We start from the raw sequence: 25,307 nt of genomic DNA on the forward strand, positions 1-25,307 counted from the left end.
ACGTGACATTGCCGATTACCTAGCCGCCACTCAGTGGAACTCTCGACGACCGTCCCGTTCGCCGTCACCAGGCCGCTACCTGTCACCGCAGCGCCGTCCATACACTGGCCCAGCCCGGGGCCGCTCTGCGAGCCCATACCCGGAAAACTAAAAGCAGCAACCGATGGAGGTGCGGTTGCTGTTCGTCGAACTGACGAAGATCCTCCGCCGCCGACGAAGACGACGAAGAGACCATCTCGACGATATTACGACACGCCGCCATCCCGACGAAGTCTGGAAGCCAAAACTACACCGACGAAAGACGACTTGACGACGCGCCGTTCCAACCTCAGTTCAACACGACGCAGCCGTGATCCAACGCCAAGACCTAACTGCAATGCCAGACAAAGAACAACCGACCTCGACGTGCTTCTCGACGGCCACGCAGTCACTGCCTTAGTCGACACAGGGGCCGATTACTCCGTAGTGAGTGGACACATCGCCGCCCAGTTGAAGAAAGTTAAGACCGCATGGGAAGGCCCTCAGATTCGCACCGCTGGAGGACACCTCATCACACCGACTGGTATCTGCACGGCAAGAATAACCATTCATGACCGGACTTACCCTGCCACCTTCGTTATCCTCCAACAGTGTTCATGAGACGTCATTCTCGGTATGGACTTCCTGGACCAACACGGCGCAATCATCAACCTGAAGTTGAAGTCAGTAACGCTGTCGGAAGATAAAGCAATGCCGCAGGAGAGCCCTCGTAGTCACCACGCCTTGAGTGTGCTCGAAGATCAAGTGAGCGTCCCGCCTCGCTGCAGCATCGTTATTTCGGTCAGCACCGAAACACCCGCTGACGTAGAAGGCGTCATTGAAGGCGACCAACGTCTATTGCTAGACCATGAAATTTGCGTCGCAAGAGGGATCGCTCGACTGCATGGAGGGAAAACTGAAGTGTTGCTGACAAACTTCAGCCAGGAGTTCAAGCACATCAACAAGGGCACGACGATCGCGTACATCGAGGAAATTCTGGAAACAAGTAATGCGTTTGTCCTCTCGGATTCCGCCGCATCTACCACGACGACCATGGTTCCCGAACCAGACTACGACATTAATCCAAATCTCCCTATGATTAAGCAACAGCAGCTCAGAAGTCTGCTCCCACGGTACAAAGGCTGCTTTTCGACGTCATCGAGGATTCGACAAACACCAGTCGCCAAGCATCGCATAATCACCGAGGAATGCGCTCGCCCACTCCGTCAGAGCCCTTACCGAGTTTCGGCGCGAGAACGTGAAGCTATAAGAGAACAAGTCGACGAAATGCTGCGCGACGACATCATCCAGCCGTCGAAAAGCCCGTGGGCATCCCCTGTTGTTCTGGTAAAGAAAAAGGACGGAACCCTACGTTTCTGCGTCGATTATCGTCGTCTGAACAAGATCACGAAGAAGGACGTATACCCCCTCCCACGGATAGACGACGCATTGGATCGGCTCTGCAACGCTAAATACTTCTCGTCGATGGACCTAAAGTCTGGCTATTGGCAAATAGAAGTCGACGAAAGAGATCGTGAAAAGACCGCCTTCATCACCCCAGACGGCCTCTACGAGTTCAAGGTTATGCCATTCGGACTGTGCTCGGCGCCTGCAACGTTCCGGCGCGTGATGGACACGGTTTTAGCAGGATTGAAGTGGCAGACCTGTCTCGTATACTTGGATGACGTCGTCGTCTTCGCCGGAAATTTCGACGTTCACCTTAGGCGCCTGGCAACAGTACTAGAGGCCATCAGGTCATCAGGACTTACTCTGAAGCCGGAAAAGTGCCGCTTCGCTTACGAGGAGCTTCTATTTTTAGGCCACGTCATCAGCAAATCTGGAGTCCGCCCCGACCCGCAGAAGACAGCTGCCATAGCAAAGTTCCCACAGCCCATCGACAAGAAGGCAGTGCGTAGATTTCTTGGCATGTGTGCCTACAACAGGCGATTTGTCAAGAACTTTTCAGGCATCGCTGAGCCGCTGACGCAGCTAACTAAATGCGACGTCGAGTTCAAGTGGGAAACGCCGCAGGCCGAGGCATTTCAAGAACTCAAACGACGCATGCAGTCGCCGCCCGTACTTGCGCACTTCGACGAGGACGCCGATACCGAAATCCACACTGACGCCAGTAGCCTAGGCCTCGGCGCCGCCCTGGTCGATAGAAAAGATGGACATGAACACGTGATAGCTTACGCTAGCCGGTCGTTGTCAAAAGCGGAAGGCAATTATTCTACAACCGAAAAGGAATGCCTCGCCATCGTGTGGGCTACAGCGAAATTTCGCCCTTACCTTTATGGCAGGCCATTCAAAGTCGTCAGCGACCATCACGCCTTGTGTTGGCTAGTGAATTTAAAGGATCCCTCAGGACGGCTGGCACGGTGGAGCCTCAGACTACAAGAATACGGCATCACCGTAACATACAAGTCCGGACGAAAACACTCAGACGCCAATTGCCTATCCCGCGCCCCCATTGACCCGCCGCCGCAAGATGACGAGGATGACGACGCCTTCCATGGAATAAGAAGCGCGGAAGACTTCGCCGAACAACAACGAGCGGACCCGGAACTTAAAGGCCTCGTCGATTATTTGAAAGGGCACACCGACGTTGTCCCCAGGGCATTTAAGCGCGGATTATCTTCCTTCACGCTTCAAGACAGTCTGCTCGTGAAGAAGAACTTCTCGCCAGTCCGCGCCAATTACCTTCTTGTTGTCCCGTCAGGACTTCGTCCAGAAGTATTGCATGCCCTACATGACGATCCGACCACTGTACACCTCGGATTTTCCCGGACACTATCGAGGATACAAGAAAAGTATTATTGGCCGCGGCTGACCGCCGACGTCGCCCGTTATGTCAGAACATGCCGAGACTGTCAGCGACGCAAGACACCGCCGACAAGGCCAGCCGGTTTACTACAGCCAATCGAGCCTCCTTGCCGACCATTCCAGCAGATCGGGATGGACTTGCTGGGACCCTTTCCGACGTCAATTACCGGAAATAAGTGGATCGTCGTGGCGACGGACTACCTCACCCGCTTCGCTGAAACAAAAGCACTGCCGAAAAGTAGCGCAGCCGAAGTGGCGAAATTCTTTGTCGAAAACATCCTGCTGCGACATGGCGCCCCAGAAGTCCTCATCACCGACCGAGGAACGGCCTTTACAGCGGAGCTCACCCAAGCCATTATGAAATACAGTCAGACAAGGCACAGGAGGACAACGGCTTACCACCCGCAGACGAATGGTCTTACGGAGCGGCTGAATAAGACCCTCGCCGACATGCTAGCGATGTACGTCGACATCGAACACAAGACCTGGGATGCCGTCCTGCCGTACGTAACATTCGCTTATAACACGGCGGTGCAAGAAACAACACAGATCACGCCGTTCAAGTTGGTTTACGGCAGGAACCCGACGACGACGCTCGACGTCATGCTGCCGCACGTAACGGATGAAGAGAATCTTGACGTCGCTACCTATCTCCAGCGCGCCGAAGAAGCCCGACAGCTCGCCCGCCTGCGAATCAAGAACCAGCAGAGGACCGACAGCCGACACTACAATCTCCGACGACGCTTCGTCGAGTACCAGCCCGGCGACCGTGTTTGGGTATGGACCCCGATACGCCGACGAGGACTCAGTGAGAAGCTACTGCGACGCTATTTCGGACCCTACAAGGTCATCCGACGTGTTGGCGCTCTGGACTATGAGGTCGTGCCAGACGACATTTCGCATTCACAGCGCCGCCGCGCACGATCTGAAGTGGTCCACGTGGTGCGCCTTGAACCCTTTTACAGACGCTAACGAACTTTCCTTATTTCGCTTTTTTCTTTGCTATGAGTGCTTACTTATTACTTTGATTTGTTTGTAGCATCGGGACGATGCTTTTTAAGAGGGGGGTATTGACACGTGTACTTGTCTTTATCGGGCGACAAGTTTTGCCGCCGAACAAATCTTATCGCACAGCGCGGGACGCGCCTGCATATATCCGAAGTTTCTGGAAAGTTATCGATGCTTCTACCCGCTGTCTGTTGTCGCCGAACGTTGTGTTATCTGATTTCATCGCTTGACACGAATGGTGTAGAACATTTTAGAACGCATGCGGGTCCCAACGCTTAATCTGGAACATTCGATGATCGCTGTATAAAAGCCGACGCGCTTGACCCGCTGATCAGATTTTCGACGATCGCCGACTGTGTTCGCCGCTTTCGTTGTGCTATAAGTATAGCCTGTTTTGTGGGCACAGGTTCGCCCAATAAAAGCTAGTTTTGTATTCCACCGTACTGCTTCTTTCTTCGCCGTCACTACCACGTGACAATATCTAAAATTTTTTCTGCCTACTACTCAATTTATTATGCCATTTCATGTTTATCCGGTTATATCAATTGCACGACCCTCTTTTTTTCATGTACACCTGCCCCCGTCCCCTTCTGCAGACATCATCATCCTATTTCTTATTCCGGTTTCGGTCTCCTCCCTCCTTTCTCTTTTTTATCTGTTTTTATTATACGTTTTTTTTGCAACACCCTCACCAGCACATTCCAAAGTGCTAGACGTCAGTATACCTTTTTCGGCGCCTCAGTCACAGAGGGTATCACCATTCCTCTATAGCGCCGTAATGACACCTATGTTTAGCTTCTGGCGCTAACGTCTCATGAAAGACCATTCCACCGGCTTCCAGTTACCCCATACATTGCACCCCAGACTCCTTGTTTCCCTCTTAAATACTTTAAAATTACTCGATGCATTGCTGCTATGCTACTATAGTCACTCTTTCAACTCAAATTTTTGTTTGACTTTTGTGTTACTAGTGCACTGACCGCCTGACCCGCCCTTTTAAAGCCACAAAAACATGCCGCCAACGAAACCCCTGAATGCTCCCTAACCTTTCGCTTCTCCAATGCCCTCCCATGTCCCCCTTCTTTTCTTGTTCTTTCATTTTTTTTTTAAATTGCGGTACCCCCCTCCCCCAATTTTTGCCTCCTTTTATCACCGCCTTCCCACTCCCCCGCGCTTGTTCCCTAGTCTTGGGTACCACGCTCACACATATCAGGCGACTGTGCTCATTATCTGTGAATTCTCTTCCTTTATAAAGAACCGCCACCAATAACAACCGCACGTGGCGTCACTGCACTAACCTTTTATAACTAACATACCGAGGTTGACGAAGCCGCCGTTGACGAAGATATGTTCTCCTATCGAAACGTTGGCCAGCCTTTCTGAGGCACGTTATCCCCGTTTACAAACTTTAGGCGTAACGTTAAGAGACAATAAATGAGCCGTGTTGATCAGAGAACGAACGGGGTTAGCTGTTTCTTTATTTCAGATTAGGAGAAAAAGATCTTATGTCAAATGGGAAATGGCAGGTCATGTGATGAGTAGAGTGGATGACCAGTGGGCCAATACAGTTACAGAATGCGTGGCAAGAAAATGGAAGCGCAGTCGAGGACGCGACAAATCTTGTTGGTGTGATGAAGTTAGGAAAGTTGCAGGTGCAAGTTGCAATCAGTAGGCGCAGGACATGTGTGATTGCAGATCGCAGAGAGAGGCCTTAGTCCTGCAGTGGAGATAAAGATGTGATGATGATGACGAAGGTGGTGATGATGACGATGATGATGATGGTGGTGGAAATCATATTGATAGGATCAGTAGAGGTTGACATTGTCCTTTATGGTAAAAAAGTTAAGCATTGTATTGCAAGAAAACATGTCAAGAGATGTCCACTTTGCACTAATGCTCTTGAAGAAAACACAAAAAATAATCTTAGTGTTATTTATCGTATTCGCCGCATATCGCAACCTCACAATATAATACTAACCTTTAACACATTGTTTTATTCTCACGGCAATTTCTTCCGTGAAGTATTGCAAAACCAACGCAAAAAAAATTTTCTTGGGGTTCATAAACTGCAAAACAAATTCCTTAAGACTGCTATTACCAGTGAAACATTTGCGTGAATATATGTTACGGGGTTCTTGTTAGTATAAGACTGCATTTAAAATCTATATACAAGCAGAGTCAACGAGGTTAAGATGGCTTGCTAGTAAGACCACGCAGCAGCCAGTGCCCCGTGATCTTCTTCCTCTCTCTTCTTTTATGCTTCCGTACCAATATTATTTGTAAAACCTCTTGGATGGAAGCTACAAATAAGGAAACATTTTCTTACCTACAATGCTAGGCCAACTTATAAAGAAATGTTACAAGTGATGAGACATGTAGCGCAAAAAACATAGAATGTACCAATATGTAAAACACTGTATGGCTTACACGCACTGCAGAATAGACACTCTAAGCTATAAATATTCTAAATAAATACAAAACCTGACATACAAGTTTCAAGTTACGCGGCACAAAACTTCAGGCAGGAGAGTGCCATTTCGTGAACTACACCCATCACACATTTCGCGAATGCCTGAGTGCGTTTCTTCGGCAACTACTAGTTTTATAAGTGCCAGAGCCAACTCAGAGGCATTGACAATCAAGCTTCCGCGGGGCGGTGAAAACCACACCCGACACAATAAATGTTTGATATTGGTGGAAGTCTGTATCATACATAGAGCAGCTCTTCAGCAGACTCTTTCTTTCTAGCCATCCAGGCTGCGTATTAGAGCGCATTTTGATTTGCGTAGATGTTTATGTGCAGGGAAGATGGGAAGTTTCTGAGTTGGTGCACAGGCAAAATATTAAGTATGGAAGCGCTTTCGAGCGTTCTCGTGAAGTATAGCGAGAGGGGCATAATTTAGCCGGTTTATAACAGAACTACAAATGCCACCGATATAAAAGGTATAAGTTAGGGTGAAGGGCTATAACACATCTCTAGACGAAATTACATGGTTGAGGACAAAATTGTTATTTCAGTGTTAGAAAGTGTCATACGATGTCTATCACCCATTCTTCCAAGTCTCCCTGTGTAATGCAAGGTTAGTTAAATGTTTATAATTCACAGTAAAGTGGGGGGCAGCATCCTAGCTGCTTATTATGACATGTTCACGTTCACGGTGTCATCAGAAGCTTCCTAAACATTTAGCGAAGACCAATGTTTTTTAATTTTCATGCTATCATTCGACTTTGGAACTTGATTTGTTTTTGTCGTCAGCCAAGTAAACAGCATACGCCTTCCTCATATTTTCTCAAAATTAGAGGCAAGTTATAAAAAGGATGTCCTGGCGATGTTCAAAATATTTGTACTTATTACTACATTTCAGTAAATTACGCAGGTAAGCAATACGCAGTTTCACCAGTACAATGTTTAATGAAAAAATCCCCAATTATTTATTGTTGCTTGGGAGTACAGTGAACGCAAACGAAATCAAAGTTAGCCGACAATAATGTTCCGGGAACGAAAAACGGAGGGCGGAGAGAACTGTGGCCCTTGTTCTGGATAAGAAAGCTTACTGGGGACGAATTACTCCTGTAAAAATACGTTAACAAGTGCGGCAAAGCGTCATATGTCGGAGAGGTTTCAAAATAAACAGTCATATACAGACATTATCTTGAAGCATGTGATTTCATTACAGGGAATTGCACATGTTCTTACCAAGGCTAAAAATAAACCGCTTCACTTAAGACTTCGTTGGGACTGTGCAAGGGCACACAAGGTTGATTTCATTTTTAAAATAACTTGTCATTAATGCAGCCAAAATCCTTAGCTAAAGCTGCTATTATTGTGATTGTCTTAGTGCGCAAGCCAAAGCTCATGTTGCTGACACGCTCATTTCATGGTGCAGTCATATATCGGGAGTTACTCCAGCGATAGGAGCTCATTGGCTGGAAGCTGGTCGCCCCCGAGTGAGCGATCTCAACCAGTGGGACTGGCGCACGACGGTCTCTTCCTGGAGCCTCAAAACATCGGCAGTCCTCCAGCCTGGCCACGGCATGCACCCTCCCCTGGCGATTACCTCAATGAAGTGCCATTAGCGCAGCCACCTAACGACGTCGAGGGCCGACTACCTGATTACAACAAAGTAAGTTCCTTCATGTGGCTTGCCATTGAGAGGCGGTAAGTTTCAAAGTCACTGGGAACTGCGTGTACCCTTAAAATTGTCGTTTCAGGCGTGTTGCTATCAGCCGAGCTGTGGCTGCTGCGCTATGGTGGAAAACACCAAATGAGCTGCGCTACCTTTTGGGGCTTACGGCACTAACTAGCTGCCATGAATTTTAGTCTATCAAACACAACTAAAAAAAAGTTCTGCAGGACCCCTCTGACGATGACTGTCGACAGTAACACATTTTGCATTGAATCAATATCGCAACATAAGGTATCGCCGCGCTAGAAACGAGCTATTCATGAGGCATACACTGCAATGGGACTCCGAGATGGCACTTGCTTAACGCTTTGATGTCCAAAAACTTTATTTTAATATGATGCATCACGGAAACTTTGGCACGCATCAAGCACTGAAAATACCCCGCTTATGCTTCACAAAGATTCTTCATTGCTGAATAACAAGGTGTTGCTGCAGAGCAACAATGGCACCTGTGGCACTATCCTACATGGAATGCCTTGAAATAATAACGGATTGGAAGCTGGCATTGTTTTGAGAACAATTTCTTTCTTCCTCCTGCACTGAGCAACCGCGTCAGCACAGGAATCTCCCGGCAATACTTCGACAGGATCGTTTGCCATTTCTGCGCCTTCCTCTTCACAAGGCTGTTCATAGCGTTCATAGCGAATGTTGCTCACAATTTCAAATAAACAAGAACCAGTCACTCTTCGCCTAGCTCTAGGACTATATTCAGGGTCATTCGGGTCAATCTCGAAGCCAACTATGGATAATTCACCATCTGGAAGAAACATTTGCTGCAGAATATCTTCTTGAGTCAGCCACTTTCTTTTGACGTCGGCATTTATAGTGTTTTAGCAATTTGGCAGTTATTGTATCAGGCCCAGGTGATTTGCTTATCGGTAGGTTTGAACTACTGGAAATATTTAAGATAAATCATTGTTTTCTATTACAAAACTGCTTGCATGGTGTGTAGCAACAGTTGACTACCCAGAGCCTGTTGATGTTGCACCACGAGGCGCGGACCAATAACTACGAAATGATCTTTAAAGTTATTCACTATTTCCTGAACCACCACTTCAGGCAATATCTGCATGTTAGAGCGAAGCTCGTTTGTGATTTATGCAACATGAGGACAAATATTTCCTTCTCATCTGTCTCATTAGCCCAATTTACATGTTCCTCATTGGCATAAACTTATGGAGAACAATTATACTTGTATTATGGAGCATTTTGTGACGGCATTTGTCTTCTTCTATTAGCTCTAAATGATACATGTCATCCAAGGGCAAAGTGGCTTTTCATATTTCTTTTTTCCCGGTGTTACTAAGCCTTCAGTCACAACGAATTTAACAGTGCTAATATATGTTCTTTGAATTATTATGTGGTTCAATAAGACGTAATCTATCGGTCTATGCAATGTAAAAGAAGAGGCTAAGATTTTCAACACTTCTGATCTGTGTTTACCAGGAATATGAATTAATCGTCACCTATAAGGTCGCCTTATACACCAGCACACAGTCCGGTATGAATGTTCATTAGGGCATGGTAATTTAAAGAAAGTAATTGCGCCGGTCACTTGAGTAGGCTGAAATCCAGCAAAAAGACAGGGAATGCGGGAGATGGAAATTGAAGACGATGAGCAAAACGTGCACAAGCTGAATGCAGGAGCCAACGTTTCGACAAGTGGACTTGTCTTCTTCAAGGCAACACATGCTTTCCTCGCCACAGTATATATAGGTGGGGTTCTTCTAAAGGGAAGAGGGTGTGAGGCGGGAGGACGCGGAAAAGGAGAAAATGTGTTTGCGTGTCGAATTCAGAATAAAGGAACGCTGTGTACAAGGTCGAAGCCAAGGCACCCCTCCCCCTCATTCTGTTCAGTCAACACACCTGCGTTAGCGGGCGTGTCAACGGCGTATGACATGCCGGCTGACAAGAAAAAGGGAAAGGAAACGAAAGGGGAAAAAGGAGGGGGATACGCCAAGAAATCAAACTAAGTGTTGTTGCCTATAGCTTGAAGTTTAGCATAGCGAATAGATTCTAAAGCTCCCTTTCAAATGTTTATGCCTATTCGTTGCAGTGTCTTCAACCTATGGATAAGGTATGATTCTCTGTATTTACTTTCTCGTTCAGAACCGAAATTTGACAGTAAGATGTAGAGGTTATATTCATCGAAGTTATGACCTGGTTGGTTGAAATGCTCGGCGACGGCTTTGGGAAGCTTTTTAGCTGTGTCCGCGCGATATCCGTTTAATCTGACGTTCATTGATTGTCCTGTTTCACCGATGTACTGTTTCTTACAGAAGGAACATTCAAGCATATAAATCACATCCGAACCTGTACAAGTGAAGCTAGATATGACTTCATGTGTATAACTATTTGCTGTGCATTTAATTTTATAGTCTATTTGATGGTGTCTGCACGTTTTGCAACAAGGGCGACAACATGCCTTTATTACGGGGGAATGCTTCTGGCTGACTTTTGCGTGCACTAACATGTCTTTAAAGCTCTCGTTCATGAAAATGTTCGCGTACGTGGGAGCGAATGGCAAACACATGCTAGTGTATAGAATTGAATTCGAAATAGTTGAGCGTGAGAACTAACCTAAGGAGCGATAAGTAAACTTCAGGAGCGTGCGCTTGGGGCTTGATTGCGAGGGATCTAAAAACAGCTTCAATTCCTTCACTCATGGGAATTTTTGTGTAAAGGGCGGAAACATCCAAAGTGACTAGAATAGCGCGGTCGGAAAGGATAGGGTTGGCGCTGATGCCGTCGATATTTCGAAGGAACTTCGGCGTGTCTAGACCGAAAGATGGGAGGGTGGTGGGTATGTTTGACAGATGGTGATTTAAGAATTTAGATAGTGACTCAGTAGGTGTGTTGTTAGCAGACACAACAGGCGGACCTGGGATTTCTGCTGTAAATATTTCTTTGGCCGGATTTTTATATACTTTAGGAAGAAGATAAAAGCGGCCTGCTGTTTTGTTCTTGGGCATAATGAAGCGATATTCAGATTGCGTGATTAGTTCCCTGGACAGGAGCTCCGCTATTGTGCTTATCACAATATTGCTGTAATCTGAAGTTGGGTTAAAGTCAAGTTTTCTGTAATGAGTGTGGTTGCTCAGTTGTTTAGAAGCCTCGTTCGTGTACTCTTCTATAGGCCAGATTAGGATCTGCCGCCTTTGTCTGCTGGTTTATGACAATATCATCCCTACTCGCAAGTTCTTTAAGGATTTGGTGTTGAGCGGGGTTCAAATTTTTGCGTTTCCGGCAATGCAGCGATGACTCTAGAATTTCCTTCGATAACAGTTTTAAGTATAAATCGAGGTCTGGGCACTGTTCGCTTTGCGGTGTCCACGTGCTAGGTGGTCTAAGAGAGTCTCTATCTTCTTTTCCAACATCTAGTCTACCGAAAAAGAACTTGATGCGCATGCTTCGGGAAAACTCTGCGGAGTTCGTATCTTTGCGGAGTTCGTATTCATTCACTGCATTGTTCGACGGACAAAACGTTAGACCGCGTTTCAGGAGATCAACTTCTTCGGGGCTTAGACTCTGAGATAAGTGTGCTACATTGTTGCAGTGCTCTGGATGCTCGCCTGTAAGACTGTCGGTGGAGCTACGCGCTGCATGGGTTGCATTAGTTTCTTTGGGCGGATCTGCAGCTCTATATCTTTGCGCTGGTATTTATCTAGTAATTTTACCTCCTTAGTTTGGACGAATTGTTTAGGTTCGCTTTTTTCTGTTCAGTTGAAATGATGCTGTCGAGTTGATCAGAGATTATCATAAGTTGTTCTTTGCAGTGTTCTTCGAGAATGTCGATAAGGGAGAGTGATGCATTTTCTAGGACAGCATTCCACTTTAATAATAGCGTGGAGGGTAAAGAACCGAGGGCGCATCTAACCTTAATTCTGAGACCTTTTCGGGATTTTCCTCTGTTTAATGCAGCTAGTGTAAGTTTTTAGGTGAAATCTGTAATTTGTTTGTTTGTCGACGAGCTTGCGGGATTTGAGGAAGGGGTGAGATTTGTTGTTGCGTGTGCTATCCCTAGTGCATGGTAGTCATTTCTGTTTGGTTTGGGCAGACCTCCGGGGCGAAAAATCTCCAGGTGGTGTCCTTTTACGCTTAATTTTCTTGTCGATGGCTGCACCGATGTCTGTCTGCGTATGGTTTGCTTGTCATTTTATGTAGCTGTTTGCGTGAAGGCTTCGCGGGTGGTTGTGGGCTTCCGTATGCGCAGATGTTGTAAAGGTGGTGTTTGTTCCCCTCCACCGTTTGTGTAGATGCTTCTTGGGTTCTAGCTTCGGTGGAACGTGCGTGCAAGCTGGTGTTGAAAATTTCAGGCGTGTGTTCCTGTGTTGAGGCTAACTGGGACGCAGGATTTATTGGTGCTGAAGATTACATCGATTTAAAAGAGTTCTTGAGCCTGTACTTAATGTTGTTAGCCATTACCTTGACGCCAAAAAATTGGGGTGAAGTTCGTTCCGGGCGAGCAGAATGTCGGCGTCCTGGTGTATTTCAGCGTGGTGGATGACATCGATGTTTTCGTGTTGGTTTCCTATGTCAAGAAGAAAATCATTCAGCTTATGTGTCCCTAGTGCGTGAGCTAGGAGTGTGGAATAAGTGGCCTGTGTTTGTTTGCGTTCCTGGGAAGTACTGTTGTTGTCAAGGTGATTTCTACGTTTGGTCTGTTAGTGTGCAAATCGTTTATGAGCATTTTCGTGGCCTCAACTGTGTTGTCACCGGTGTCGTGGTTAAGGTCATTAGTCCCGCAGTGAATGAAGAAATGTGTGATGTGCTGTGGTGCTGCAGCAATGAGGTCTTGGATGGTGTGTGTTGTTGCGCCGCTCTTAAAGCTAATGTATGGTGAGTGTTGGCCGGGTGGGAAGTGTGTGTGCATGTACTTGTAGTGACTGTCTCCAATTAGCGCTGCGTGTGAAAATAAAAGCAGAGTGCGCTCGCCTTGTTCCTTCATCTTCCGTTGGTAGAAATCCAGAGAAACGACTGGGAATGGGGGAGATGGAAATTCAAGACAATGAGCAAAACATGAACAAGGTAAATGCAGGAGCAAACGTTTCGACAAGTGCACTTGTCTTCTTGAAGGCGACATATGCTTTCCTCGCCACAGTATATATAGGTGGGGTTCTTCTAAAGGGAAGAGGGTGAGAGGCGCGAAGACGTGGAAACGAGGGAAAATGTGGTAGCGTGTCGAATTGAGAGTAAAGGAGCGCTGTGTACAAGGTCAAAGCCAGGGCACACCCCACCCCGCCCTCATCCCGGCCTGTCAACACACGCGTGAGCCGGCGTGTCAAGGGCGTCTGACACGCCGGCTGACAAGAAGAAAGAAAAATGGAAAGGAGCGGTGAAAGAAAGGGGGGGGGGGATATGCCAAGAAATCGAACTAAGTGTTGTTGCCCATTGCTTGAAGTTTAGCATAGCGAATAGATTCTACAGCTCCCTTTGAAATATTCTGCCCATTGGTTGCAATGTCTTCTACTTATGGATAAGGTATGATTCTCTGTATTTTCTTTCTCGTTCAGACCGGAAATTTGACTGTAATATGTAGTGTTTAAGTTCATCAATGTTATTACCTGGTTGGTTGAAATTCTCGGTAATGGCTTAGGGAATTCTTTTAGCTGTGTCCGCGCGATGTCCGTTTATACTGACGTTCATTGATTGCCCTGTTTCACCGATGTACTGTTTCTTACTGAAGGAACATTCAAGCATATAAATCATATGCGAACATGTAGAAGTCGAGCTAGATTTGACTTCATGTGCATAACTATTTGCGGTGCTTTAATTTTAATGTCACTTTTTAATGACGTTTTATATTTGGGATTACATTAGAATATTTTGTTATAAAGGCCGGTGGTCTGTCAGATTCTAATGTGGTCTGTCTCTTCACCAATTCCGACTGTCTCTCGATGCTTGACGCGGCATCATAAGTTCCATCGACATCAAATTGGGGATAGTTCCTTTCTGCCAGTGTTGATTTAAGGTCATTTAGATGGTGGATATAACCGTGGACTTTCCTGCAGATTCTTCTTATACGTTTCGCTTGTCCTACAAAAATTCCTTGCTTGCGATGTCGGGGGTCATGACGGTTGTAGTCTAAATATTGCTGGCTATCTGTACGCTTCCGGTAAAGGGTCGTTCTCAGTTTTCCGTTTTCTATTTAGACCGTCGTGTCCAGGGAGTCATCCAGGCAACTAATCACGCAATCTTAATATCGCTTCATGATGCCCAAGAACAAAACAGCAGGTCGCTTTTATCTTCTTCCTAAAATACATAAAGATCCGTTCAAAGAAATGTTTACACCAGAAATCCCAAGCCGGACTATTTTGTCTTCTAATAACACAACTACTGACTCATTATCTAAATTCTTAAATCACCACCTGTCAAACATGCCCACCACCCTCCCATCTTTCGTCAAGACACGCCGCACTTCATTCGAATTATCGACGGCATCAACGCCAACCCAATCCTTTCCGACCGCGCTATTCTAGTCACTTTGGATGTTTCTGCCCTTTGCACCAACATTCCCATGAGTGAAGGAAATGAAGCCGTTTCTAGAGCCCTCGCAATCAATCCCCAAGCGCACGCTCCTTAGGTTAGTTCTCATGCTCAACTATTTCAAATTCAATTCTATACACTACCTGCAAATTTTCGGCACTAGCATGGGTATGCCATTCGCTCCCACGTAGGCGAACATTTTCATGGGACAGCTCGAAGCAGACCTGCTGAAATTCAACCGTTTAATACCCCACACGTATCGTCGTTACACTGACGACATAATTATAATATGGGAACAAGGCACAAGCGCCTCGACCGACCTAATTAGCCATTTAAATCGCTTTCACCCGAGAAATAAATTTACTGCTCACCACTCTCCTAGTCAGATCAACTTCCTGGACACGATTGTCTACATAGAAAACGGAAAACTGAGAACGACCCTTTACCAGAACCCTCCAGATAGCCAGCAATATTTACACTACAAGAGTCATGACCCGCGACATTGCAAGCAAGGAATTTTCGTCGGACAGGCGAAACGTATAAGAAGAGTCTGCAGCGAAGATCGCGATTATATCCACCACCTAAATGACCTTAAATCAACGCTAGCAGAAAGGAAGTATCCCCAAGTTGCTCTCGATAGAGCTTATGATTGCGCGTCAAGGTTGGAGAGACAATTGGAATTGGCGAAGAGACAGCCCACATTAGAGTCTGACAGACCGCCGGCTTTTATAAAAACATATTCTAATGCACTGCCAGAATTAGCATAATGAACATCCTAAGAAAATACCACCCAATATTATCAAGTAACGAGCGTCTGCGAAAAGCGTTCCCGGAAGTACGCAGGGTTGCCTATCGCCGAAACAAGAATTTAAAGACATGTTAGTGCATGCAAAAGTCAGCCAGCAGCATTCCCCTGAAATAAAGGCATGTTGTCGCCCTAGGTGCAAAACCTGCAGGCACCTTCAAAGTGACATTAAAATAAAAGCACCGCAAATAGTTATACACATGAAGTCAAATCTAACCAGCCGTGGTTGCTTAGTGGCTATGGTGTTCGGCTGCTGAGCACGAGGTCACGGGATCGAATCCCGGTCACGGCGGCCGCATTTCGATGGGGGTGAAATGCGAAGACACCTGTGTACTTAGATTTAGGTGCACGTTAAAGAACCCCAGGTGGTACAAATTTCCGGAGTCCCCCACAACGGCGTGCCTCACAATCAGAAAGTAGTTTTGGCACGTAAAACCCCGTAATTGAATTAAAGTCAAATCTAGCTTAACTTGTACAAGTTCGGATGTGATTTATATGCTTGAATATTCCTTCTGTAAGAGACAATATATCGGTGAAACAGGACAATCAATGAACGGCAGATAAAACGGACATCGCGCGGACACAGCTAAAAAGCTTCCCAAAGCCGTCGCCGAGCATTTCAACCAACAAGGTCATAACTTTGATGAACTTAAAATCGAAGTCTTACAGTAAAATTTCCGTTCTGGACGAGAAAGGAAATACAGAGAATCATACGTTATCCATAAGTTCAACACATTGAAACCAACAGGCATAAACGTTTCAAAGGGAGCTTTAGCACCAATTCGCTATGCTAAACTTCAAGCTCTAGGCAACAACACTTAGTTTCATTTCTTGGCGTATCCCCCCCCCCTTTTTTTTTCACCTTGCCCTTTTTCTTGTCAGCCGGCTCACACGCGTGTGTTGACAGACCGGGGTGGGGTGTGCCCTGGCTTTGACCTTGTACACAGCGCTCCTTTACTCTCAATTCGACACGCTACCACATTTTCCCTCGTTTCCACGTCTTCGCGCCTCTCACCCTCTTCCCTTTAGAAGAACCCCACCTATATATACTGTGGCGAGGAAAGCATATGTCGCCTTCAAGAAGACAAGTGCACTTGTCGAAACGTTTGCTCCTGCATTTACCTTGTTCATGTTTTGCTCATTGTCTTGAATTTCCATCTCCCCCATTCCCAGTCGTTTCTCTGGATTTCTACCAACGGAAGATGAAGGAACAAGGCGAGCGCACTCTGCTTTTATTTTCACACGCAGCGCTAATTGGAGACAGTCACTACAAGTACATGCACACACACTTCCCACCCGGCCAACACTCACCATACATTAGCTTTAAGAGCGGCGCCACAACACACACCATCCAAGAGCTCATTGCTGCAGCACCACAGCATATCACACATTTCTTCATTCACTGCGGGCCTAATGACCTTAACCACGACACCGGTGACAACACAGTTGAGGCCATGAAAACTCTCATAAACGATTTGCACACCAACAGACCGAACGCAGAAATCACCTTGACAACAGCACTTCCCAGGATCGCAAACATACACAGGCCACTTCTTCAACAATCAGCGACACTCCTAGCTCACGCACGTAGGACACGTAAACTCAATAATTTTCTTCTTGACATTGGAAACCAACACGAGAACGTCGATGTCATCCACCACGCTGAAAAACACCAGGACCCGAACATTCTGCTCGCCTGGGACGGACTTCACCCCAATTTTTTTGGCGTCAAAGTGATGGCTAACAATATCGAGTACAGGCTCAGGAACTCTTTTAAATCGACGCAACCTACAACACCAATAAATCCTGCGTCCGAGTTACCTTCAACTGGAAGACACGCCTGAAACTTCCAACACCAGCTCGCACGCACGTTCCACCGAAGCTAGAACCCAAGAAGCATCTACACAAACGGCGGAGGGGAACAAACACCACCTTTACAACATCCGCGCATACGGAAGCCCACAACCACCCGCGAAGGCTTCACGCAAACAGCTACATAAAATAACAAGCAAACCGATACGCGGACAGACATGGCTGCAGGCGTCGACATGAAAATTAAGCGTAAAAAGAAACCACCTGAAGAATTTTCACCCCGTAGGTCTGCCCGAATCAATCAGAAATGACTACCAGACATTAGGGCTAGCAAACGCAAGAACAAATCTCACCTTTTCCTCCAATCCCGCCAACTCGTCGACAAACAAACAAATTACATATTCCACCTAAAAACTTACACTAGCTGCATTAAGCAGAGGAAAATCCCAACAGGTCTCAGAACTAAGGTTAGATGCGCCCTCGGTTCTTTACCCTCCACGCTATTGTAAAGTGGAATGCTGTCCTTGAAAATGCATCGCTCTCCCTTATCGACATTCTCGAAGAACACTGCAAAGATCAACTTATGATAATCTCTGATGAACTCGACAGCATCACGTCAACTGAACAGAAAAAAGCGAACCTAAACAATTCGTCCAAACGAAGGAGGAAAAATTACTAGATAAATACAAGCGCAAAGATATACAGCTGCAGATCCACCCAAAGAAACTAATGCAACCCCTGCAGCACGTAGCTCCATCGACTGCCCTACAGGCGAGCATCCACAGCACTGCAGCAATGTAGTAGACATATCCCAGAGTCTAAGCCCCAAAGAAGTTGATCTCCTGAAACGTGGTCTAACGTTTTGTCCGACGAACAACGCAGTAAACGAATGCGAATTCCACAAAGATATACCAGAGTTTTCACGACGCATGCGCATCAAGGAGTTCTTTTTCGGTAGACCACATGTAGGAAAAGAAGATAAAGACTCTCTTAGAGCGCCTAGCACTTGGACACCGCAAACCGAACAGTGCCCAGACCTCGATTTATACTTAAATCTGTTATCGAAGGAAATTCTAGAGTCAACGCGGCATTGCCGGAAACGCAGAATTTTCACACCCGCTCAACACCAAATGCTTAAAGAACTTGCGAAAAGGGATGATATTGCAATAAAACCAGCAGAAAAAGGCAGCAGATCGTAATCTAGCATATAGAAAGGTAAAAGAATGAGACTTCTAAACAACTGAGCAACCACACTCATTACAGAAAACTTGACTTTAACCCAACTTCAGATTACAGCAATATTGTGATAAGCACAATAGCGGAGCTCATGTCCAGGGAACTAATCACGCAATCTGAATATCGCTTCATTATGCCCAAGAACAAAACAGCAGGCTGCTTTTATCTTCTTCCTAAAGTATATAAAGATCCGGCCAAAGAAATATTTACAGCAGAAATCCCAGGCCGGCCTATTTTGTCTGCTAATAACACAACTACTGAGTCATAATCTAAATTCTTAAATCACCACCTGTCAAACATACCCACCACCCTCCCATCTTTCGTCAAGACACGCCGCACTTCATTCGAATTATCGACGGCATCAACGCCAACCCAATCCTTTCCGACCGCGCTCTTCTAGTCACTTTGGATGTTTCTGCCCTTTGCACCAACATTCCCATGAGTAAAGAAATTGAAGCCGTTTGTAGATCCCCCGCAATCAATCCCCAAGCGCACGCTCCTGAAGTGTACTTATCGCTCCTTGGGTTAGTTCTTACGCTCAACTATTTCGAATTCGATTCAATACACTACCTGCAAATTTTCAGCACTAGCATGGGTGCGCCAATCGCTCCCACTTATACGAACATTTTCATGGGACAGCTCGAAGCAGACCTGCTGAAATACTACCTTTTAAAACCCCACGCCTCTCTCCGTTACATTGACGACATATTTATTATATGGGAACACGGCACAAGCGCCTTAACTGACTTAATTCGCCATTTCAGTCGTTTCACCCGAGTAATAAATTTACTGCTCACCCCTCTCCTAGTCAGATCAACTTGCTGAAAACGACGCTCTACATAGAAAATGGAAAACTGAGAACAACACTTTACCGGAAGCCTCCAGGTAGCCAGCAATATTTAGACTACAATCGTAATCACCCGCGACATTGCAAGCAAGGAGTTTTTGTAGGACAAGCGAAACGTATAAGTAGAATCTGCAGCGAGGTCCACGATTATATCCACCACCTAAATGACCTTAAATCAACACTAGCAGAAAGGAATTATCCTCACGCTGCTGTCGATAGAGCTTATGATGCCGCATCAACATTGGAGATGCATTTGGAATTCGGAATTTACGAGGAGACAGCCCACATTAGAATCTGACAGACCGCCGGCCTTTATAACAAAATATTCTAATGCACTCCCAAACATAAATACCATCCTAAGAAAATACTAAACAATATTATCAAGTAACAAGCGTCTGCGAAAAGCGTTCCCGGATGTACGCAGGGTTACCTATCGCGAAAACAAGAATTTTAAAGACATGTTAGTGCACGCAAATGTCAGCCAGCAGCATTCTCCCCTAATAAGAGCATGTTGTCGCCCTAGGAGAAAAACGTGCAGGCACCTTCAAACAGACTATAAAATTAAAAGCACCGCAAATAGTTATACATATGAAGTCAAATCTAGCTTCACTTGTACAGGTTCGGATGTGATTTGTATGCTTGAATGTTCCATCGGTAAGAAAGAATATATCGGTGAAACAGGCAAATCAATGAACGTCAGATTAAAGGGATATCGCGTGGACATAGCTAAAAACTTTCCCAAAGCCGTCGCCGAGCATTTCAACCAACCAGATCATAACTTTGATGAACATATACTCTACATCTTACAGTCAAATTTTGGTTCTGATCGAGAAAGAAAATACAGAGAATCATACCTTATGTATAGGTTCAAGACATTCCAATCAACAGGCATAAACGTTTCAAAGGGAGCTTTAGGATCCATTCGCTATGCTAAACTTCAAGCTATAGGCAACAACAATTGGTTTGATTGCTTGGGGTATCCCCCTTTTTTCCCCTTTCCTTTTCTTTCCCGTAATTTGGTAAGCCGGCGTAGCAGACGCCCTTGACACGCCGGCTAACGCGCGTGTGTTGACACACCGGGGGGGGGGGGGGGGGTGCCCTGGCTTTGACTTTTTACACAGCGGTCCTTTACTCTCAATTCGACACGCTAACACATTTTGCTCGTTTCCGCGTCCTCCCGCCTCTCACCCTCTCCTCTTTAGAAGAACCCCACCTATATATACTGTGTCGAGGAAAGCATATGTCCCCTTGAAGAAGACAGGTACACTTGTCATAACGTTGGCTCCTGCATTCACCTTGTTCACGTTTTGCTCATCGTCTAGAGTAGGCTGGGTTATACAAATATAGAGGTTGACTGACTGGACAAAGTGTAGTTATGACTAATATCATATCTTAAATCTATAATAAAACCGCCAACAACGACAACAAGGCCGTGATCTCCTTGAGATACTGTAGCCAAGATGAATCGAATTGTACTCAAACCCATGTTATTGCCGATCTGCGGACGGGAGGGGCGGTAGACCCCACCAACAACAGCACAGCAACTAAACTTCATGGACCGTGCTTCAGTGTGCTCAACGCTTACAGACGCAGTATTCAAAACTTTGAAGGTAATGCTGCGTTTACAATTTAATGAAATATGGTGGAGATATCATGCTTGAATACCTTACGCCCTTTACACGTATTGTCTCACGACTTCAAGTGTAGCTAACTATTGAGAGTACGAACCTTATATGGTATCCATAGGCAGGGAGGTCCTAAGCAATAAAAAAATATATATAGTTATGGGGTTTAAAACTGTCAGACGTATATTTACAGGATATTTACAATAATTGTAGCTGCTGACAAGATGGTAGCCAGGGCGCGAAGTAGGAATGTTCCGAGCGTCGTTGTCTTCCGACTAAGATGAAAACAACAGCTGCTTATCACCTGAGCCCTGGCGGCTGCAGCACCGACTCGGTGCTGGTTAGAAGGCAGGCAAATGATAAAATCTTAGACGAGCGACGCGGACGTCGCTCGTCTAAGATTGCGACGTGGGAGCAATGTCGCAGAGCGACGTCATAAGAGCGACGTCGGAGCGATGCTGAGGCACGGTTGGCTCAAAAGTGGCGATTTCGTCCGTCACGTCAGTTACTTGACGCAAGGCACGGTAAGGGCCAGATTAGCATGAAAGTAAGTTCTCCGAGAGGCCAAGGCGTCGCGACGGTGACCAAAGGAGAACCAGCGTGCCCTTTATGTAATGGATGTCACCATGGCGGGCGTCATATAAGTGTCGCTAATTGTCCTGAAACTCCGAAAGTCGTGGTCGGGCCAAATGGCGTGCTTATTTTGATTTGAGTATGTCTTTACGGATGTATTGAGACGTGGAATTGAGACTAGCAGGCAGAACGCTGTCGAAAGATAGCGTAGGGTTGCCGCCAAACAAGAGAAGGAATTAAAAGGCTAAAGAGAAGACGACTAATAGGCTAAAGTAACGAAGGGCACTGCAACGTCCCAGTCTCCGTGGTCAGCAGAGACATATATGGGCATCATGTCAGTAAGGGTGCGGTTAAGGCACTCGGTTAGACCGTTTGTTGGTGGATGGTAAGCAGTAGCTAGTTTGTGTTTAGTGTCGCATGATTGTAGAATGTCTTACACAGCGTTAGAAAGTAGCGCCTTTGGTCGGTGAGGAGCTGTCGAGGGGGGCCGTGGTGAAGGATGACGTTCTCTAGGAGGAAGTCAGCGACATCGGTTGCACAGCTTCTCGGAAGAGCCCGTCCGATTGCATATCTGTTGGCGTTGTCTGTTTCTACAGTTCTCCGCTTGTTTCCCGTCGTACACGTAGGAAAATGACCTAAAAAATCAACACCTGCACGGAAGAATGGCTCTGGTGGTACGACAAGTGGTTGAAGGTGACCAGCAAGGGAGTGTGGTCGGCTTTTTCCATCGTTCACAAACGTCACACACAGTGACAGACCTCCCGGTATAGAGTAGGCTAAAAGAAGCGCCGACGAACGCGGTCATAAGTCCATGACATGCCAAGTTGACTGGCAGTTGGTACATCATGCAGGTGGGCGAGAACAGTCTGACGTAGATGCTCAGGCACGACGAGGAGTTGGTCAGGGCCGTTCAGGCGCATGTTAGAGCGGTACGAAGGTCGAACATGCGAAGGGAAGAATCGGGCGTCGTTGAAGTGAGCCGTTCAATAAGGTGTGACAAATGGACGTCCCGACGTTGTTCGGCTCCAATATCGCGAAAAGCAGCCAGAGAGAGAACGGTGTCAGGTATGCCGACCGTAGAAACGTCTGGAGGGTCGACAGGATGGCGCGACAAGCAATCCGTATGTTGATTTAATCGGCCGGTCTTGTAAATAACTGAATAGTTGTATTCTTGAAGGCGCAGAGCCCAGCGGCCAAGGTGCCCTGAAGGATCGCTGAGGGACGAAAGCCAACACAGAGCGTGTTGATCAGTGATGACTGTGAATTGGTGACCATAAAAATAGAGGCGGTATTTACCCACTGCCCAAACGAGAGCCAGACATTCGCGTTTGGGGATAGATATAATATCGAGGATAGAGTAATTGGGTTCAGCAGAGGAAAAAAGACGGCTGGCATTGGCAACAACACGTTCTCGTCCTTGTTTTTTCTGTGCCAAGATAATTGCAATAGCGTGGCCAGTGGCCTCGGTACGAACTTCTGTTCGAGCTGATGCATCAAAGTGAGCGAAAATGGGCGGGTACAGAAGCAGCTCAATCAGTTCGGTGAAATCACCAGCTTGCTCAGTGCCCCAAACGAATGCAGCGTCTTTCTTGAGGAGCTGATTGAGAGGGCGCGCGACGTTCGCAATATTTCGAAAAAAAAACTGATGGATGTAGGAGAAAAGGCCGAAGAAGCTGCGGACATCCTTGGTACATGTTGGCGAGGGAAAGTCTTTCCCTGCCCATATTTTATCGTGATCAGGGCGTACACCAGAAGAATCGACGAGATGCCCGAGCACCGAAATTTCACGACGAACGAAGTGGCACTTGGAGCAATTTACTTGTAGCTCCACCTGACGGAAAACAGATAGGATCGTCGATAGGCGTTCGAGGAGTGTCGCAAAATTCGGAGAAAAAACGATTACGTCGTCCAGGTAACAGAGGCAGATGGACCACTTGAAACCTTGTAGGTGGGCGTCTATCATTCGTTCAAATGTGGTCGGGGCATTCCATAAACCGAAAGGCAGCAATTTGAACTGATACTGACCATTTGGAGTAATGAAAACTGTCTTGTCGCGGTCCATGTCATCAACGGCAATTTGCCAGTAGCCGGAGCGAAGGTCGATGGACGAAATATACTGTGCTCCATGCAGGCAATCCAGGGCATCGTCCAGGCGTGGTAGCGGATAGACGTCTTTCCTTGTTACCTTGTTGAGGTGTCGGTAATGGAAGCAAAATCGCCAACTCTTTTCCCTCTTTTGAACTAGTACAACAGGGGATGCCCGTGAGCTGCAAGCAGACTCGACACGTCTCGAGAAAGCATCTTGTCAACTTCATGTTGGATGATATGCCGTTCAGTAGGCGAGACGCGGTAGGGTCGCCGAGCGATCGGGCTCGCATCACAGGTGTATATTTGAAGTTTTACGACAGATATTTGTCGTAGAGGGAGCCCTCCAAAGTCGAGTATGTCCCAGTATGAGGCAAGGAGGCAACGTAATTCTTGAGCACGCTGGGGCGGAAGGTCGGGAGCAATCATTTTTGTTAGGGCATTCAAGGCTGAAGGGACAGAGGGCGAAGTAAGAGTTGAACACGAGGAGCTGTCGCAAGTTAGAGCCGAATTGTGTTAGTCTCCGGCTGGCGTTATTTGTGCCAGCGATATCCCGCGCGGGAGTACTTGTGTACAAAGTCCAAAGTTTACAAGCGCAAATCAGGATGTGTTGTCCGAAATGGTAATGACGGTGTCAGGAAAAGCGACGTTATGTGAGACCAGGACATCCGCATTAGGGGATACGATGTAGCCACCGTCTGGTACAGGTGGAATGGGGGAGACACCTATGTAGGTAACGGCACCGTGAGGGAGGCGAATATGCCCTGTTGAACATAGCCATATCGGAGCACTATCGGGAAGGTCAACAACAGCAGGTAGGGGGAGTTGTACAGCACCAGCAGAACAGTCTATCAAAGTGGATTGTGTAGACAGAAAGTCAGGGCTCTGGATGAGGTCGTGAGGGCAGTGCTCTAGACGATAAAATAAAACAGAAGTATGACGTCCGGCAACACTCACGCGAGCCAGACACATGCCAATAATGGCTGGTGTTCCACCGTCGGCGACATAGATCACAGGCGACAGGGCAGATATTAGGACTGTCTTCAGACGATTCCGAAGCTGAGCAGGCATCACAGATACGTGCAGGCTAGTGTCAATCAGAGCCGTAATAGGTACACCACCCATGTTCACTTTAATGAGGTTCCGATGTGTGGGCAAGATCAGACGAGGATATTGCGTAGCATCGGTTTGGCAGCACCATCTCAAAGTGCTGCACACGTTACTTTTCTGGAAGGGTGCGCCGAAAGGAGCTAGGTGATAGTGATGGACGAGATAGGGGTGTCACGTTTCGCCTGTGACGCGCGGTGTAGCCGGCGCGGATTCAACGGACGCCGGGGCTTCGTTCAAAGCGGCGGACATTTTGGCCCGTTCGGAGCGGCCGCGACGCATCCCCGCCGAGCGCGTCCCGGCATGTTCAGTGCCACGTGTCTTTGTGTGTGTGTGTGTGTGCCCACGCTTGTCAAAGCGCGGCAGCTGGGGAGAGGAGCTCCCCCAGTGTGAAGCGAGGAGGTCTGACCGGCGCCGGCCCGGCTGATGCGTCACCTCCTTGTCTCTACATGTCTCTCAGTCCGTCCGTGCCCCAACGTCACGTGACGTAGTCCCGTGACCTTCCCTCTTGCCCTCAACTCCGAGAGTATAAGAGCAGCTGCCCCCGGACGCCAGGAGAGAGGCTCCGATTTCTTTTGTTGAGTAACGTGCTCTCCCGTCTCTCTACTTCGGCCGACCTGACCGCCCGCTCTTTGCGATGCTAGAATAAACAAGTTGTTCTGTTAGCAGTCGCCTCATGCTTTGCTGGGACCTTC

At 46.9% G+C, this 25,307-nt stretch overlaps 1 protein-coding gene across 1 annotated transcript in view; it reads left to right on the top strand.

Moving 5' to 3' along the window:
- LOC135905549 (uncharacterized) overlaps positions 1 to 25,307 on the top strand; it is a 162,004-nt gene that overhangs the window by 111,569 nt on the left and 25,128 nt on the right. The window contains exon 5 of the mRNA XM_070530109.1: positions 7,737 to 7,973. Within this exon, the coding sequence (XP_070386210.1) occupies positions 7,737 to 7,973 (237 nt within the window). The remainder of the gene's footprint in view (positions 1 to 7,736; positions 7,974 to 25,307) is intronic.

This window comes from Dermacentor albipictus, unplaced genomic scaffold, assembly GCF_038994185.2.
Source record: "Dermacentor albipictus isolate Rhodes 1998 colony unplaced genomic scaffold, USDA_Dalb.pri_finalv2 scaffold_47, whole genome shotgun sequence".
Taxonomy (NCBI): Eukaryota; Metazoa; Arthropoda; class Arachnida; order Ixodida; family Ixodidae; genus Dermacentor; species Dermacentor albipictus.